Source organism: Pseudomyrmex gracilis, unplaced genomic scaffold, assembly GCF_002006095.1.
Source record: "Pseudomyrmex gracilis isolate BER0280 unplaced genomic scaffold, ASM200609v1 scaffold_160, whole genome shotgun sequence".
In the NCBI taxonomy this organism is placed as follows: Eukaryota; Metazoa; Arthropoda; class Insecta; order Hymenoptera; family Formicidae; genus Pseudomyrmex; species Pseudomyrmex gracilis.
In genome coordinates, this window is record NW_018020744.1 from 225,679 (window position 1) to 245,234 (window position 19,556).

Here is a 19,556-nt window from a genome sequence, read left to right on the forward strand (position 1 = left end):
GGAGCGGGTTTTTCGAGAAATACTATTCTTGCAGCTAAAAATGGTTCAGGGCGATTGGGGCGAACAAGTGAATGAACCAGTAGATGAATGAAAGACTCGTGAATCATTCGAGCAGGAAGTTCAAGGCCGCCCGTTACGATACCAAGAGGAGCGAGCGTGTCTATATCGCATTGTGTGTTATCAAGAGCACGCAATGCGTGCGGTCATTCGACATCCTCCTGCCTTGAGCTCGTCGAAAAGGTCGATTACCTCATGTCCCCACTGTTGATCGTATAGAAGAGGAATGCACTCGCAATTAACGAGAAGATAAACACTCTCGAGACATTATTCGCGGAAAACGAGAATGTTCTCTGTGAAACCTAGACGTTGATAACATCGCGAGAAAGAACAGGCATTCTGAAAAAAAAAAAAAAAAAATATCTGTTGAGCAGTTTTGATATCTTGAAGAACTGATCAACACGAAAAAACTCACCGATTTCAATCTTGTGTTTGTGTTACCTTGAGTAGTGAGAAACAAATGGAAAAGTCACGTGCCTTCTCTGCATAAAAATTGGAATAAAAAGAAAAAAGTGCGGCGACAACAATCGCGCGTGTTTCACGTTGCGTGCGAGACACGGCGAAGGTTTCTTTCGCGCCGCAAAAAAAAAAAAAAACAACAAAATGCGATTTCCAAAAGAGGAGAAAGGGCGATATCGAAGGGGCAGAAATTCGGCCGCGCGATGACTCACATGTCGACGATATTCGGCATGGCAATGCGAACGAGACAACACATCATGGGACACACGAGTGCCCCCGGCAACCATAGCCGGAGCAATCTCGGCATCGAATGCCGATGAGTCACGAAGGAATTCCAGCCGTGCGCGAGCACGATCGGGCCCCACAACCAAGAAAAAGAGAGGCCCCCGGTGTGTCCCTTTCACCTCTGGGTCACTAGACTCCCTTCACGTCTATCAGTTTGTCGATACGCGTGTGTCTGTAATTGTTTCGGAAAATTATGAAGAAAATTTATACAGGGTGTCCCACCTAACTTGAGCATCCTAAATATCTCGCTTATTTTTTATGAGAGAAGGATGCTGAAAAGGATCATTATTCAGTTCGAGGAGACAAATACTGTAATAAACGGGAAATTTTTTTCACAGTCATATTTTTTAAGATTTCAAGGCTATTGTCATTTTTTTTTAATCTGAAAATACATATTTTTATCCTCGCAATATGATAACCAAGGTCAAGACGAATCCAAAAAGTTCTTGTTTATTACAGTATTTGTTTCCTCGAACTGAATAATGATCATTTTCGGCATCCTAAAAAAATGAGCGAGATATTTAGGATGCTCAAATTAGGTGGGACACCCTGTATATTAAATCTACATATTTTTCATATTTTTTTACATTATAGTTTTCTGAAAAATTGAATAAAAGTTTATTCTCTCTCTGGAATATCAGATCAAATATTATGAAATATATTAGATTTGCTAATTCACTATTTATTATCTCCACACGAATCATCTAAAATGCCATCAGTGAGTCAAAGACGAAGCGTTCAACGTGCTTCCACCGTGTTCGCTTGAGAAAATGATAACGGCATCCGAAGTGCATCCGCGAGTGCACTCCTTGCGAAGGGGGCGCGGACATATGCGGAGCGCGTCGTCGTGACTCATCGCGACGACTTTTGCGCGAGCGTTGCGCCCGGGAAAGTCAAATGCTCGGCTTGTCGCGTGTGTCGTTACGTTGCGCACAACATGACAGCACTGGAAGGGATTGCTGCACCGTTACAATGACCAGACAACATGGCGAGCGGTAGTCCAGTGATTCTCACGTAAACACGATGCAATCCAACGGAAAACTCGTCGCATCAAAATCGTATCGAAATTGAATTATCGAACAAAATTGATTAAACAAAACCAATATTTATTTCCACTCGATCAATCTCTCGACTCGATCCGATCTTTCTCGAAGGATTATTCGCACTTTCAGCGTCTTTCTGAAATTTATTTGCAATAAATCGACTTACAATGCGGCGGGGCCGTTCTCCGCGGAAATGCGTGTTTGTACAAACCTCAGGACTTCACGCGACAAACAAAGGATTCGCCGGAGAAAGATGGCGAAGATCCAGTCTACTCGACGATTCAAATGGTAATCGAAAGACCACTCACCTGAAACAGAAAAAAAAGTGCGTTTTTTTTAGTTACACACGATTGTCGCGAGACGAATTATAATATGAATAGGCGAGACAAGATATACCATCGGGAACCCTTTTTAAATCACTCGATGTCACCTCTACACGCCCACGCTGCGTCTTTCCTCCCGCGAGGATGTGTCACGCGCGATCAAAAATTAAACAGATATTTCAACAATGCGAGGAATTCTTTTTCGCTTTTCTCTCGCTGACTGAAATGTGGCGCTGAATGAAACAAACTTTATCTATGATAGTCGGTTCAATGAAAAAAAAAAAAAAGAATAAAATAAAGCAAAAGAGTTTTTAAAAAAAAAAAACATACTTCGAGACGTTCTTTATTCGACTTTGTTTAATTGCGAATAACAAATGCGACGCAATAACAAAGTTGTATCGTCATTTAGTGAACATCTTGTGTGTATTCGCCGGTGGAAAAAAATAAGAAAAAGAATCAAAGGGGATAAAAAAAAACGGAAAGATGTAGAAGACGCGTGGGCGCCGCTAATCAACGACGGCGCCACTCGGGCCAGAGTAACCACCTGCAAGTCTCGAGGTGCGTCGATAAAAATGATCAGGAAAGATGCGACAAGACGAAGAGGGGAGGACGAAGAGAAGAAACGAGATCCTGTAAACTTGGCGCGCGATGTAAACGACCGCGCGATCGTGCTTACAGTTACGTCAGGGATTCGTATTATCTATAGACACTCTCTCTATAAGCACGCACGTGTGCGTAAGAAGAAACCCGGTGGAAAATTATTAGGCAAGTATATATTTGCGCGTATTGAAAACAAGACTGTAATTTCTCGAAGAAAAAAGGAACTTTTAATTGACATTTAAAAAGCGCCATTAGCAAACGTATTAAATTTTGTATTTTTTTTTTTTTTTTTTGTATTGATATGGTCGCGCAATAAAAAAAATCATTAAGTATCTATCAAAGAAATCGCCACAGCTCCTGGAAACAACGAAGGCCAGTAAACATTTATAACAAGAAAAAAAGCAAAACGGGTCATGCGAGCGCATCAAAATGCTAATTTATTGTGCAACAAAATGCCTGCAGGATCATTAGTCCTTACAATGTACGAGGTGGCGCGTCACTTAATGCCATCTACTCGCAAGGACGCAAGTCAATTACCTTTTTTCCCTCCGTCAATTTACATTACCTTACCTGTCATTTTGCGTTAATATCGGTGGTTATGACGGATACAATAAATTTAATGACGCAAAAAGTATTCTTGAAATAGCCATCGCCGATGAGTTTTTTGCATTCGCCTAATTGCACAATTTAAAACAAACACGAGCTCAAGCGTCGCGAAACAAAAATCGATATAATAATATACTGAGATAAAAATAATCACATAGATTTTTTTCTCACATTTTAATAATTTTTATAAATTTAAATTCTTAGCGGAAAAAAAAAGAACTGATTTGAAGCGATGAGACTCAGAGAAAATATGGATAAATGTGACGAAAAGTCGTCCTTGGGAAACCGCGCTCTAGAATCGCAGTGGCAGTTTTAGAGTGCGTCAATATTATGCCGCATCCAAAAATAAGTGTGTGCGCGAAGCGACGCCTGAATTCCTTCAGAAATTCTACTTCCGAGCGTCACGACAAATCGGTCGTATTCTGTTGTTACAGCGCGCGCGCGCGTGCAACTAAATCGCGTCACAATGATCCAAGCGCCAGAGAGCTGCAACACCGGCAAGGTAACGATCTTACAATCTTTCTTATAAAACAAAAAAAAAATCCTTTGTAAGTAAAATCAACGTATACATGTATACTTAGTCACACATAAATTGAGAGATGAAACAAAGAATGGCGCAAGTTAAATAATAAATTTCGATAATATATTCTCGCGCGTCACTAATAAGAAAAAACGATCGTATTAACAACTCAAAAAAAGTGTATACTAAGCTTGTACATTCAGAAAACTTCTCTTTTTTATTTCTCTCGTGGCGTAGAAATAACGTTGCCTTCTCGCACACATACACAGTTTATTTTTAGCTCGCTTAATGTGCATTACTATTACAGCCATATATATTTTTTTTTTTTGTAAACCGATGATTCAGGAGTGACATTTCCTCTTCGGCACCAGAGAGACGCGCGCGTGTCGCGTTGCACGCGATTTGCGTGACATTTCTGCGACAACAGAAATACGATTCGATGGCTGGCCTACGTCGCGCGGAGGCGACATTCGACGCCACGAGCAACCGACCGGCCCAGGTTTACATCGCACCGCATCTACCTGGGATATTTGCACGTGCCCGCACGAGAGCAGTTATTTAAATTTACGCACGAACCACATCTCACTTTTCTACTTTTTTTTTTTTTTTTTTTTAAATCGTTAACGTTGTCTCGCTTTGACGTTTCAGATGTCCACAATTTATCACGCAAATAAATCATTATTTTAATTGCACTCTTATCATAATAAGATACAATGCTTTTCGAACGAACTTACATAATTCTTTCGTTACACTTGTAGAGATCGAATCAAATGTCAAGGATGAAAAGAAAAAATACGCATTTTGACATATTATATGTATAAATAAATTATTTATGGAAATGTATGCAATACGAGAATCGAGATTACGTTAAAATATACATATATATATATATTTATATATATATATATATTTGTTCGAAATTAATATATAAGAATTTTAAATGTCAAACGGAGCTATCGATTGTCAGATGCGTGGCATAATTATACTACCTGATATCTCTGTTCGAACATGAGTATGTTTCCAAGAAAAATCGAAAAAACGATTGCGGAGCACCGTTAAATGCGTATATATAATAAGAAAACAAATTCTATAATATCTAGCATAAATCGCTTCCGTTAAATTATTAGCCAATTAAACGCGTCTCTTTCCTTGTTCGCTCTACTGAGAAAATACCGTCAATTTTGCACAAAAAGTCGTCCGTTATATTTCTCAGAAATGTTACCAGATTACCGGTGCGTGTTTTTGATGAATAAATAAATAAGAAACAAGAAAACTATTTGTAACGGGATTCGACGTCGTCTTCTATCACCACGCGCGCGACAAACAAACCGTATTTTCTAATTTAGCGTTTGATCGAATTTTTTTTCCGCATGTAAAACGAATAACTAAATGTAACTAGTTTGCAAAAGAAATCATTTCGAAAACCAATGCGAAAGTAAGAGCAGTAAGTCAAAAAACGGAACTCGAAGTTTCTCCGCTATAATGTCGAAAACAACAAATTCGTCTCCCAAAAATTCTCGACAATTTAACGCGCGAATTACATTTAATGACTACTTAATTGTCTCAACGAGCCTATTTCTCTTCTTTCTCTTCTCGTTTTTGTTTTACATACATTCACCTTGAAAATAACGATAAAAAGTAATAGAATCAAATAAATCTACAACAATGTCGTAAAAAATGCTCTTAATACATTTTTAATTTAATTTAATTTAATTTCAATTCTACTATCAAACCGTCTCCGAATATACATGTTTATATTAATTATTAATTATAATATGTGTTTGTACGTATAACCTCATATGGTATAATTATTATTCAATTCAACAATAACAATTCGAAACAATATTCCGTCTCCTTCTGAAGTTTTTAATATAAAAATGTCGACACGCGACTTTAGTCAACGCTTCTGAACAAAGACAAGGAATCACTAAAGAGAACGAAAGGGAGAGACCGCAGAGAAGAGAAAAGATCCGAGAGTGCCGCCCACGAGGAGCGGATGCCGGGTCGAAGGGGTCACCTCTTCAGCAAAATGAATCTTTTATATGACTCTCTTATATGCCGAAAGCTCGCTCTTCTTCTGCGTTCTCTCGTGCGAGAATGCTCTCTTTCTCTCTCTCCGAGTTTTTTTTTTTTTTCATTTCATTTCAAGAAATCAGTCTGGTCGGCTCATCGATTAATCTACTTGATAAAAAAGACTGATCGCTCATGCGAGAACAACGAATTAACTTTGACCGGGGCAGAGAAAAAAATTAACAATTTGTGTGATAATGAGCGCGACAGAGTCTGCGCGATAATTCATGCAAATTAAATAAATTTAACACCTGAATGAAACACGCGTTTCCAAGTCTCCAGGACAAATACACGTTGAAACATATTTTATAATTTTACAGATAAAAACAAGTCATATAAACAAGTTAAAGAACTGGATTTTAACAGAATTGATGGTTTTAAATAAATAATAAACTGAGACATATCAAATACACAAAATGAAATATATAAGAATAGAAGCGAGGAAAATTGTATATGTGTGTACAGAAAATACGTTACACTATGCTACTACTCAGAAATGTATTGAGAAAAATTAGTTATAGTTTTAGTTTTAAGAATCAGGGCTGCGTACAGTCTCTGCAGATATGCGTATTTGATTATCACTAATTATGTAAATGTACTTGTACATTTGATCTAATAAATTCAAATTAAAAAAAAAAAAAAGATGAGTTTATCGTACGTATACAAAATAATACACGCGAAGAGCGTTCGTATTTTTTTGTTTTTTGTCGAGAACCGAAATTATATAGGAATGAAATGATCGGCGCGTTCGGCGCGAGGCTGCGAGAGAAAATGATTTCTATAAATCTCAGAAAGCGGTCTGCAAAAATTTATTTTGAACACGAGACTTTCGGAGGTCATATCGCGCACGTGTATAAGAACGGAACGCTATATCAACAACAAGAATCCTCTCTGTCTCCTATTGCGCTCTCTTTCGTATAGGGCGACATATTAATATTAATATGTCGCCCCAACGGCACCGAGCGTCCACTTAGCGTGTGAGAGTGATCGTTACTCGTGCCACGAGCCGATCCTATTATTCAATTCAACCATATATGAGACGCTATCTCCACGTGTCTCTCGTGTCACGTGTCGCCCACTAATATCATCACCAGAAAACAGTTTTTGTGATGACGCGCTTGTTCAGACCGAATTGTGTTTGTCAGTTCTTCTTCTTTCCGCGAAATATCTTGCTAAGTTTTTTTTTTTTTTTTTTTGTTTTATCGCTCTTGTATTTTACGACGAATTACGTTACATATGTATTTCTTTCTGGAGTTATATGCTATTGTGTATAAGAATCACGCGGACGAATATATTTCGTTAATATTTCTCATTGTCATAGATCCGTTTCTTGGAATGACAATTGATGAACGTGCGGCGATTGGCCAATAACGTGTTTTTTATTTTTTATTTTTTATTTTGTGTCGCCGACGATAAAAGCTGATGAATGAAAAATAACGGAACGTGAAAGAGGCGACTGACAAGACTGGGCCAGACGAGACAAACGCTTTCCTACTACGAGGAAATCACTCTAAATATAACGAGACCTAAATACAAGTTGCAGACAGCGAGCGAGCGATGCAACGCGGAGCTTCTCTCATTCTTTCTCGGCGATCCAAGAGAGAAAAAATTGCAAATTTTAGGAGAGTTGCGATTTCTACACAATCCTGTTAATATAAATATTTACAGCTTTTTTTCTTTTCGTCACGAAATCATTAAATTTAGCTACCGAACCATGCAATAAAAATCCCAAACAAACATACGTTTTACAAAAGCGTACTTCACTTTTGTTTATTCTCTTTTTTTTTTTTTTTTAATTTAACCTCAGCAGCTTTTGCCGACTTCGATTGTGCAAAATAATTGCGATTACGAATTGCACAAGCGATTCCGCGTATTATCGGGCGTGTATATCGGGAGAAATAAGTTGCCGTGTCAACGTAACTAACTAACGTTTCCATTTTGCGACAAATAAATTGTGACACGCGCGCAATTTCAAATAACGTCTGCGTTGGCAAAAAAAAACAAAAAAAAAATAGAAATTATATCGCAGCTGTGTGCGAAAAAATGAGAGTTTAATAAACCAGCAGAGATAGTCGCGACCGGTCGTCATTATATAAGTCACTGCTGCCAGCTGTTCGTGGCGTTCACCATCGACCAAAAACGACCGCAGCTCGCCAAGAAAGCCGGGTATAAACGTGGCGACGGTCCAGAAAAGTCGCCACGAAAAATACACAGTGGCAACGCACTTGTTATTCCCCTTTTTCACTTTATTACTCCGCGAAAATTCTCTTTTCACGCTCGCAAAAAAGACGCAGAAAAGCCATTTTAGCCATTCGATTAAAGTTTTGATGAGGATTCTCGTCAAAGAGAGAAAGACATGATCTATGTTTTCTTAACTCAAATATCGATGACAATAATTTGTAAAATTAATTTTTTTCGATTTACATTAGCGTGATCGATTTTTGAAGGAATTTAGTTCCGGATTTAAACTGCGGTGTTACCTGTTTGAGAAAACAAAAAAATAATAGTATAGATTAAAACTTAATTCTAGTCAAGAAATTGTGGAGCTATCTCTCGCTCGAGTTTTACCTTCGTGTGAAGACCCGAGAAGAAGGTACGTCGCGGTATCGAGTACGACGACATGTTGATCTTGTTGACGACCATTGTCATGCTAGCTAGCCAACTGAAGTTCCTGTACTCGCGATCGCTGAATACGAAGTCCGAAGTCTCGACCTTTTATCTAGTCGACGATGTAGCTCGTTTCCTCTCGGGTAACATCGACGGTAGTGACACTTGGTGCGGAGAACACGTTCGCGCCGTGTGTGTCTTTTGTCTCGTATCAAACGCACTTATCCGCACGACTCGCAACGGAACCCTGCGACCATAATCAATCCCGGTCTTTCCGAATCGCGCCGGGTCGAGAAAATCATCAGCGCCAAATCGCGCACTTGGAAAGCTGAAGCTATAGCTGGTTACTCCGGTCGCGCGCGAACATAAAACCACGTCGTACGGAGGCAATAAACAACAAGTTCCCGTTATCGGAATCCGTGATGGCGCAAAAATTTTCTCTCGCGTACCTCGCGTTGCAAAAACCTTTTCACAGTGATTTTTCACTGCGCAAAAATGATCTCGACGCGAGGGGGATTCTTGACCTGATATCTGATCCAGATATCCGGTTTTGGAGCACGTACGAATGAATCGTCCGAAGAATTCGCGTGTGCGAAAGTAGGTCGCACGCGCGCTAAGTTTGGAGATTAAATTTATCTCCAAGTTCAGCTCGCATCGAACCGAGCGACGTCGCTAATCGAAAATTGGACCAGTGTGTACTCACGAGCGTCGAATAAAGTTCACCAAATTAATGTACTCGTGTTTCACACACATCGGTTTAATTTAACTCGATTTTCGTATCTGAATCAAGCGCACCAGAAGGGTTTGTCGTAAGGTACCGAGAACCTTGCCGAGAGTTTTGTCGAAGCTTATCTATCTCTTCGGGTTTCGTATTTTGTCTTCGTGTGAAAGATGTGCCGAGTAGATGTTCGTCCCACCACTTTCGTGTTGGAAGCGCGCGAGAATACTGAAGACCGCGTCGACGGCGACGGTGCTATATATAGCCTCCCCTACCTCTTGCTTCAACGGAGTCTCCGGGTGGTTACGCGGCGGGAACGGTGGCTGCAGTGTTACCGTGACCTTCGAACCTTGGAGGGATGTGTCGAGAAACATCTCGAGAAGGGATAGAGTGTTGGTCATTGGAGACCGGACAGGTCGAACGTAGGTGGTAGGGCGATCAGAGGCCGGCCGCGAAACACAAACGTGAACGAGGATCGATCCGCCGTTCTCGCGCGATATGTCGATTCGACACAGTGCGGGAATGACCAATGTCAACTGATGGTATCAAAAGTAGAAAGAGAGAGAGAGAGAGAGAGATTGTTGCGTGTAGCGAATATTTGCGTCTCCGCGAACACGTGCGACATATAATAATCGTCGGACACGCGCAACACGGTAATTAATTAATTCGTGCCGTATAGACACAATCATTTACGATAATCGGAGAATTGAAAGTCTAAAATTCTAAATGTCAAAAAATTCATCTCGCGCTCGCAGCAAAACTGATTTATGGGACAAGTGTCTAATCATATGGTACTGGAAGTGAAAGTAGGCAGCGTTTTTTTATCTCTTCACTTGTTATCAGAAGCAAGGATCTTTAACACGAAAATAAATGAGCTACAGAAATCGTAATGTGGTCATTACGGGAGCACGTGATTAATTGGAGTGTTTTCAATTTTGCAAATTAGCGGTTATACGTAATGATATGGAGAAGAATTGCCGAATTATGCATCGGTCATCTAAATCAGATAAAGAAACGATTAAAAACAAAAAAAACTTGACAAATCACATTTTACAAAACATAATAAAATCAGACCTGTTTAATTGTGATTTGCGCGCGTTAAATTTACAATCTGTTATAAAATTCGACTTGCCTAACTTCCTGTTTTTCGGAATGACGCATATTTTATCTTGAAACGAAAGCTTTCGAACACGTGTCTCGAGCCGTACACATGTTGAATATGTTTTACGTATGTGTGTGTGTGTGTGTGTGTGTGTGTGTATATATACATAAACTTTTTGCGACGCCTGACAAAAAAAGAGACAAACGTCATCGATTTTTCACCGCTTTTCCCCGAATAGCGGACATCGTGAGAAAAAGATTTCCGTATAAATTTCCAAAGGAAGTCGATGACGGTCGTCTCTTCGAGAAATCGCGGATCCGAGGATCCGAGTAAGGAGGTCAAGGAACATACGCGCGAGAAGTAGCGTACCGGTAAAAGTATTTTTTTTTTTTTGTTTTTTTCCCGCCAGAAGACAGAATTCCGGCAGAGCGTCGCGAAATTGGAGCGGAATCGGATTTCGCGGTGGTCAGCGTTTGCACGATGTGATCGATGGCGAAATTCGGGGAAACGATTTGTAACGAATACATACAGAACAACTCACTTTATCTCACATGTGTGCGTTGAGTTTATTTTACTAATTATTAAAATAAAGAAATCTCTTTACGTCGCGCGTAAGGATACGCGTGCTTTTCAACGTTTTGCTAATTAATTCACTGTTGATTGAGGATAGAAAAACGCTATTTTTCGAGTGAGAAAGATTTTTCACGTGAAACAAAAAAAAACGGAAGTTTTGCATCATCTCACATGCAGACCTGCTTGAGAGAAGGATAAGATAAAAAAGTTGTACACGGAATCCTGTCGTCGAAGATCGACGGCGTTGAATGGCTGGTAGGCGTCGATGAATCAGGTTCGGGCGTCTCGGCGCCATTAATTTCGTCGAACGACGCACGGCGTTTTCTATTTGCAACGAACGCGGCAGAAAGAAAACGATAGGCAGCGAGAAACGGGAAGCGAAAAGGAAGCACCGCGACACGGTCTGCCTACATTTATTTTCGCTCGTGCGTGCTCGTCGAACATGTACAGGGTGTCCCGTGATCACTCACGAGATTTCTGTGCGAATAATAAGAGCGATGTAAAAAAAAAAAAAAACAATGTAAATTTTCTCGTGCAAAAGTTTGAGATGTGATCTTAGCGTGCGTTTCAAAAGACTCCACTTTTCTACTAATTACCATTTTTTGCGCAACGCACCCAAGTGCTTGAAAACGCGCGATCTCGACTCTGTAGTGGCCACACAACAGACGTAGATCCGGAATGTCAAAATCGGTCGTTATAACAATTTACATTTTCATCGACCGTACGCAGAACGATGACATCTGTTTGTCACGGGATGTGTCGAGGAATTCGCCCCGTCATTTGCTCGCGCGCGTACTTTCACCTAACCGTCGACTTTATTGTTCGAATTTCCGAGCTCCGGCGCGCGCGGTTGAAAATCAATCGGAATATTCCAGCATGAATTATTTACTCAGTGACGGGCGAACAATTACGACGAATAATTTCGTTATGAGAGAGAAGAGATCCTTCTCTACCCGAGAGAAGAGAGCATTCAGGCCTCAAGTAGGCCAAGGTCGTACTTTTTGAACGATCATTCCTCTCTTGCCCTTCCCAACTCGGATGCTGCTCGGACTTTCGATATCTTTTGTATCCGCGATTACAATTGCGTTGAAAGTATTTTGTCTTTTTTCACTCGAATGTGTTACCCGTTCGCGATTTCTCTTAAAAGGAACTAAATCTCGAGCGTTAATAATTCTCGAGATGGTAGTCGAGGAGCAAAACTGACTCTCGAAGAGCGAGATGAGAGAAGGAGGAAGACGACTGTTAATCGCACGTAACGCGTGATGGAACGCGAGAATTGCTTCTGGTGGCTGAGATAATTTGCGCCTCTTATTTACCGTGTTCTTTGGTTCTTCCCTTCCGCTCTTCTCTTTCTCTCACCTGTTCGTGTCTATTTACTTACATAATGCTTGTGCAATAATCAACCGATTGACCGCCCGCGCGCGAATTGAAAGAAAAAAAAAAGAAGGATTCAGTTCCGCCCTCCTCGTCGACGAGTTCGACGCGTTGTCGCGGTGGAGAATCGCGTTAATTCGACGACAAACACATAAAATCTCGTGCTAATGAAATCAATTAAAAAATTCGATGTAGAAGTGAATTCGTTAATGCGCTTCCATTATAAGATGTGTTTTGAAACGAAATCCACCGCTTGCTCTCAGAATGTTCGAAAGGTTAATTACATAATGAACTTATCGCGCTAGACAAAAAGTATCGTGAAACAACGACGATAGAATCGAATAATAGACTATATGTGTTATAATAGAAAAACAACAATAAATTATGAAGTATAAGAGAATACAAATGTGTCGAGACGAGGAACAGTAAATTCTCGCGATAATAAAATGCGAGACGAATCAATCGCAAACGCGCAAAAATTCTATAGATGCAATAGCTATTTTACTGCAAACAAAATGAAATCCTGGTTGAAAGTTTATCGTTCCAGGAAAGATTATTGTTATTATTAATATAAAGATTATTGTATTGCAAAGCACTGCACAAACGACTCAGCAAATATTATCGTGGAAAAAGAATAAATTCCGTTACGGGGTGTTTGTCAATCAGTTGATTTATCGAAAATTGAGATCGACATAAAACCATTTTTGTTGTTCCAGAAAAATGTTATAACTGTCGAGAGAATTATCTCACTGACCCCTACTGGCGCAATCGAATTCGCAAGATTATGCGCAAAGCGTTGCGCAAAGCTCGACATTTACGATTATTTGATCGTAATTAATGACGATATTACGAGAATGTTTTCTTTCAAACAAGATCCGGAATAATGTGTGTGTTACAATTTACGTTAAGAAAGTGTTTTTTTGTAGTGTAATTGTGAACGAGAGGACTAATGCGCGCGCAAGATATTCTAAAAATCTGTGTAATAATCCTTTTGCGCTAATATACACGTTGTGTAAACTTGAAAATTAAGTAAGTTGAAAATTAAATTAAAATTGTGAAAATTAAATAGCTCTCGCTCCGTTAAAAAATTTGCTTTGTAATAAAGTAAATTTAAATTTTAGGTTTTTATTTAAACGCAAAGATTAAAAAAAAAACCGAAAGTCTCGGCGGCGCGTCGCGTCTTTGGGGGATTTTTTTTTCGCGAGTAATTTGGCGCGAATTAATCGGAATCGAAATTTGGAAGCAAAACAGAGAGAGCGGTCTGCGTTTATAACTTCCTCGAGAGCTGGCTTGGTATTTCGCCAAACTTACGCAAACACACTGTGCCAAGCGCAACGAGTGGTCGAGTATCAATATTCGTTGCCAAAACACGCAGAGAATGTAAATGTTGTGAATCGCAAGTCGTACCATATGGCGAAAATTTTCATAATTTTCTGCAACCATATGGCTCTCTCTCTCTCTCTCTCTCTCTCTCTCTCTCTCTTTCTCTCTGGAGTTTTTGAATTTTCTACACTTTGACACGTTGCCATTGCGTTAGGCCAACAGAACGGATTCCTCTTCTTTTTCTTCTTCATATTCTTCTTCTTCCTCTTCCTCTTCTTCGTCTTCGTAAAGTGCTTTTTGCTCATCTGGCGTTAATGGTATCACGTCCTCGGCTCCTTCGGGGAAATATTCCGTTATCATTCCTTCGGCTTCCTTCTCGTTTTCTGTCGCGAAAAACGGTTCGATGCCGGCGAAAGCCAGAAAGGCTTCATCGCTGATTCTTCGAAGTATCACCACAAATATCTCGAGACCGGTTTTGTACTTCACCTTTTGCGCGATTAATTTAAAATTAATTTATTTGATTTCGACGAACGCGTCGAGTTTAGAGAATTGTATTGGTGAATTAGTGCAGAGAAAAAAAAAGTGTAACCTTGTTTTCGAAATCTTCGGGCGAAGACGCGAGACGTCTCGCGTACGGCGGCCGATCGTATTCGAACGCGCCGAAATGCTCGATAGCGTCGCGATGCAGGTCGTACGCGTCTCGCACAACGCCGAATTTCGAAGCCTCGAACTTGAACGCGCACAACGGCGGAGGAGCCGTCGGCTCCACGTAAGGATGATGCTTGTCCATGTAAGTGGGGAATAGCGTCTTAAAGACGTGAATTTTGCTTCTGGCCTGCGCACACGACGAGTTCGATATTATCATATTTATAACCTACATGCCACATGTTTTCTTTCTACAACATAAATCTCGCGTTCTTCTTAATTAACATATATATAAGTGAAAAAAATTAATTAAAATTAATTCAATGCCACAGGATCTTAAGTCGCCAACGTTCCTCTGATTTTGTCATTCAAATTTATACCTGAGGAGGCGCCCAAGCCGCGGAATGCACGCGGCGCACGTCGCCTTCAACTTCCGGATCCGGTTCGTGCACGTACACGTGTCGGCTGACATAAGACTTGTCGTCGTAAGTCGGTCTGCTCACTTCGATTCCCGCTTGCAGAAGAGGGGGCGGTTGCGTCATGATGATGCTGTAAAGATAGTTCTCAATATCGTTGATCGCGCGAATCGGGTCGTTCGGGAGACGTCGCTCGCAAGGATACTCCACCGGCCAGCTCGGATGCGGCGGCTTTCCTCTCAATCTCATCGCCATGCATCTCCCGTCGGTTAATCCTGAGAGGACCGTTCGCGGTATATTTTTTTTCTATTAATTTTTCTGTTTTATTTGTTTCCTTTTCTTAGATATCGCAAGCAAAATTGTTTTTTGATTATTTTTGTTTTTTTTTTCATTATTTTAATTTTAATCCTAGATTTTACATTTTTCGCGCGATGCACCTTTTATCAATTCGTCCGTGATGACGACGTAGCTCTCGAGAAACATCTTCTCGATCGTGTCCTCGTCGAGCTGAATTCGCGCCTCCTCCTGCACGTCGAAGCACTGTCTGAAAAGATCATGCACGAGCTCCGTGTACGGCGGGCACTGCAGTTTGTCCCGTGGCTTGCCGTGCTCGTCCTTGAAGACCCAAGGATAAAGCACAAGCGCCGTCTCCTCGCACAGCTCAACCATCATTTGCGCCATGAATCGCTCGTACTTCTCCAGTTTCTCGGCTTCTTCCCTCGCGCGTCTCTCCTCCTCCAACGCTTGCCTTTTTCATCAAGACCGTTTGGGCGTGAAATATGTGCGGCTGTGCGCGCGTTTTTTTTTTTTTTCGCACACTGCATTTTATCAACCACCACGTCGTGACGCATCGCACGATCAGTGCGAGAAAAAATCTCCCCCCGCGTCCGTTCTGACGACGTGCTCGAGTAAAAAAATTATTGCGGACCAGTTAAAGATTCAGAGTTAGATGTTTTTTGGGACCAAGTTATAAGTACTTTTAACTGTTCGCTCACAAAAGATATTATTGTTACTTCGATTGTAAATCAAAATCAAACACCTCGCGAGTTTTACAAAATCAATCGATCATCGATTGCGTGTCATCATCACCTAATAGCTTCCTGCTTTTGCCATCGGATCTCCTCCTCGGGAGCTCGCTCGTGCACACTCAACCGCCACTTGGACGCCTCCGCGCGTTGCATCCTCTTTATCTCGTCTGTCAACAGCTTTCGCAGGCGCGGGCAGTGCGCGCCGAACATCAGATTCACCATCTTGCCGTCCTGCAGGAACATCCAGGTCGGCTCGCTGCGGCCGCGGAATCTCGCCAAGTCGTCGATGTCGTCGTTTCGAGCGATTGCGTATTCCACAAGTTCGCCGCCTATCTCCATCTTGATCTTTCTGAGACTGCTCGCCATGGCGGCGCACGGTCCGCTCCAGTCCGAATAAACGTCCACGACGATCAGTCCCGGGCGAGTCAGCAACTGTTCCCATTCCTTCTCGGTGCTCACCTCGATCTGAAGAGCACCGGTCTTTTTCATGATCCTTCGCCCGCGCGAACGAAGCGATTATTTCTGAAAACGTTAACCTCACGAGGGAACAAGTGCTCTGCTGTTAACTGGCGTGAAGTGCCGAGAGAGACGAGTATACGGGGTGAAAAATAACGCTCGAGTGTTGATAACGATCTTCTCTCTCGGAGAACGGGACCTGGTCAAACGTTGCATCAGAACACTTCGTGTTTTTAGAGACTGTAAATATCCACAGTACTTCTGTTTCCGCGAATAAATTTGTGCAATTTTTTAGTTTCACATTTTTCTAGAAATATTTCTGAAGAACATTCTCGCACAAAGTCTCTATTCAAAACCCTGACAATATACAGGAGTTTCTATGCGAACGTATTTTAACCAGCTTGGTCCGAAGACCACTCCGCCGTGATGATTGATTAAACGACGACTACTACTACGTACTAAAATGACAGCTGTAGTTTTCTTTTCACGCACTCGGCGTGTTTGCAGAGAGAGAGACGCAGTTGCGGATGCAAATTGGCCGAAGCGAGGCTCGGACGACGCGCGCGAGATAACGAGCGCGTGGTTGCGCTGTCGGAGCGTGAAGAGGCCGCCGACTTGTGTTTCTCGCGCGAGTAAGGAGAGAAGCAGAGAAGATCGGGGCCGCCGATAATGTCAGCGTCGGCTCCGCGCTCTTATATGGCGGCGACGTCGTTTAGGTTTACGTCCCTAATTCACGTCCAGTCGCGATAATTAGTCCCGGGCGAGATCGCGAGACGACTCTTGACACGTCCAGAGAGCCTCTGATATGAGTCACGAAACAGACGATGCAATGATCGAATCCCGCGTCACGCTTTGCGCACACAATACCACACGTTGTCTCGTAATACGGTGAATTAAACAGAATAAATTTTTAAAAATAAAATCTATATTTGTTAAATAAATAATTGTAGTTTTTTTTTTTTTTTAACAAAAAGAGTGCGTCGCGGAGAGATTTGATTTCGTGATTTCATCGATTGTCGGAAACGCGATGATTCACGAGGAGCGCGATCGAATCGACGAGATTTCTTACTCATCTCGTTTCCAGAAATGCTCCACAATTTCGCGGGAGCGAAACCGGCGCCACTCGTAATGACATCACTTAGACCCCACGAGCGGAAGAGCGGCGAGATCTAACGTGAAAAATTGCGACCGCAAGTTACAGCGCCGTTTCCAGCGAGGATAACACGATAAGACTGTACAGCGGCGAGGATGTGTTGCGCGACAAGGACGCAGCTGGCGCTTACTTATCTTTTTGATGAATAATTATGACAGATCATAACAATAACAAATTATAAAACAAACGTTGAAATCAAGAACATTTGTTACAATTTTCGCAACTTAAAAGATTGAGGTTGTCACACGTGGCGCGCCAGTTATCGCGCCATTAATCTTCGTTTTTTTTTTTGTTTTTTTTTTTCATTTTATTCGCAGCGTCCGACAACAAAAAACACAGACCCGTACCCTACCATGCTCGACGATCCAGATTTGATTTCTCACGAGACAGCAATTTTTCGCACTCGCTCGCGAGTTCGTCGACTACCGTCGTGAGGATTCCGGTTTGCTGACGAATCGAAAACATCCGAGAATGGAATTTGCCGTGTTGTGAGAAATCAATTTGGGGTTCAATCGAGTTCATCCGCGCGCTACACAATACAATACAATTCGCCTCCTGCAAAATTGTAACATAACTGCGAGTTGCTGCGCAACAAGCTGAACTTTGCAGAATGTAATCGGAACGTGGTTTCAAAAAAGCGTGTTCGATAAAAAGAAAGAGCTCGAGAGAGCACCAAATTGTGATCTCAAATTGTTTCGAATGGCAGAAGTAAATGTGGCGTTTCTCGAAAAATATCAATTTTTTATTATTATAAAAAATAAGAATCAAAGTTGAGAAAAAACCTTCTCACGGGAATTTTTATTTAACCAATAACATTGAAAAAAATTGGTTTTACGTAACTTAGGTACATCTACTGTTGCTACTCACATTTATCGGAATAATTACAACTAATGAGTGAGGGAGTTAATAAGACATTTATGTAAAGAATTTAGCATCGCGCCGCGACTAATTTCGCAAGCGCTCGAGTCCTCGAGCGGGTCATTCGTCAATTGCACTTCGGTGTAATAATACCAAGGAGCGCGCGCGGAGAGCAAAGGAAACTCTTCTAAGCGCATCCATCAAGTTAACGATCGCGCTTCGTAGGAGTTTACGATCCTATTGAGGATCGTCGCGTTGTTTCGCGATCGAGCGCGGTAGGAAATTATCGCTACCACGACACGTCGTCGTCGTCGTCGTCGTCGTGTTCGTCGGCTGTTTATGCAAAGGGGACGGCGATGCCGCGGAGAGCTATAAAGACAAATAGTAGCGAAACGAGCCCAACGAGGTCTAATGACGGTGCATTTGCATCGGTCATTAAGAACGTCGGGAAAGTCTGACTTTGCTCGACGAACACGCCATGTAAGACCAAATGAAAGTGATGCTTATCTTGTGGTTCGCTCGCGCAACGCCACTTTCCCGCCTTCCGTCGAAATTTTTGACGTCATCTCGCGTTGATACACGCAAATGTAAAATCCCGCATCCGTGTGCCGAGCAAGAGTGGAGGAAGTGCGAGAAAAAAAAACTCTTGAAGAGTTACCCAACTCTTCAAGGATACACACCGGAATCTGCGAAACCGGAGAAAAATGACATTTTTCTCGAATCGACGAAGAAATTCATATTTTTAAACGCATTTTCCGATGTTTCCGTTAACAATTTCAGATTAATTCTGAGTTCAGATATTTGAGTTGATTTAAATCGCGACTGTCTTCCCGCTAAAACTCACTCCACCTTATCTCGTAAGATTTTAGTTCCCACGGTGCATGGTAAATTTTTTTTCGATACACTGCCCGCCTACTGACAAGATGCAAATTTTTCCCGCGTTACATTCTGCCCACGTGCACTAATTTCATTGGCTGCGCGCTTACACGTCGCGTCATTTCTCGATATGAGAAGCGCGTTCGTGGAAACAATGAAATTATTAATCGCATTCTCTCGGCAGTTGATTTCGCGATATCGGGGGTGATGCCGGGGACCGACGCGCCCACGCGCGCTCGTAAAAACTTCGCAAAATGATTCATTATTAATATCGAGGTTGCTCTTTGCGCCGCGCTAACCTGTTAATAACGCGTTCTTAAGTTACATCGTGCGCCGCTTACGTAACGAAGCGGTCTGGAAGTTGTAACTGGCGCCTAGCAAAGTGCGCTCTTCAAGATCAGCAGAGAATATCATGCGCTCAGGTTGTTTTGCATTTTATGTCCGATCTGCAAATTCTCTAATTA

The 19,556-nt window shown here is 41.7% G+C and overlaps 2 protein-coding genes across 4 annotated transcripts in view; both read right to left on the reverse strand.

Annotated features, from left to right (window-relative positions):
• Window positions 1-19,556, reverse strand: part of LOC109857461 (sterile alpha and TIR motif-containing protein 1) — a 71,445-nt gene that overhangs the window by 31,467 nt on the left and 20,422 nt on the right. The window contains exon 1 of one of the 3 annotated variants that reach the window (XR_002250500.1): window positions 8,532-9,502. The exons of the other annotated variants lie outside the window; for them this stretch is intronic. The gene's annotated coding sequence lies outside the window, so the exon portion shown is untranslated. Of the gene's footprint in view, window positions 1-8,531; window positions 9,503-19,556 lie in introns of those variants that run through there. 3 annotated transcript variants of the gene reach the window in all.
• LOC109857462 lies at window positions 13,793-16,367 on the reverse strand. Its single transcript, XM_020433770.1, has 5 exons — window positions 15,811-16,367; window positions 15,159-15,469; window positions 14,686-14,996; window positions 14,250-14,495; window positions 13,793-14,146 (listed from the first exon to the last, which is right to left on the reverse strand). The coding sequence occupies exons 1-5, from the start codon at window positions 16,236-16,238 to the stop codon at window positions 13,871-13,873; spliced, it is 1,572 nt and encodes a 523-aa protein (XP_020289359.1). The 5' UTR covers window positions 16,239-16,367; the 3' UTR covers window positions 13,793-13,870.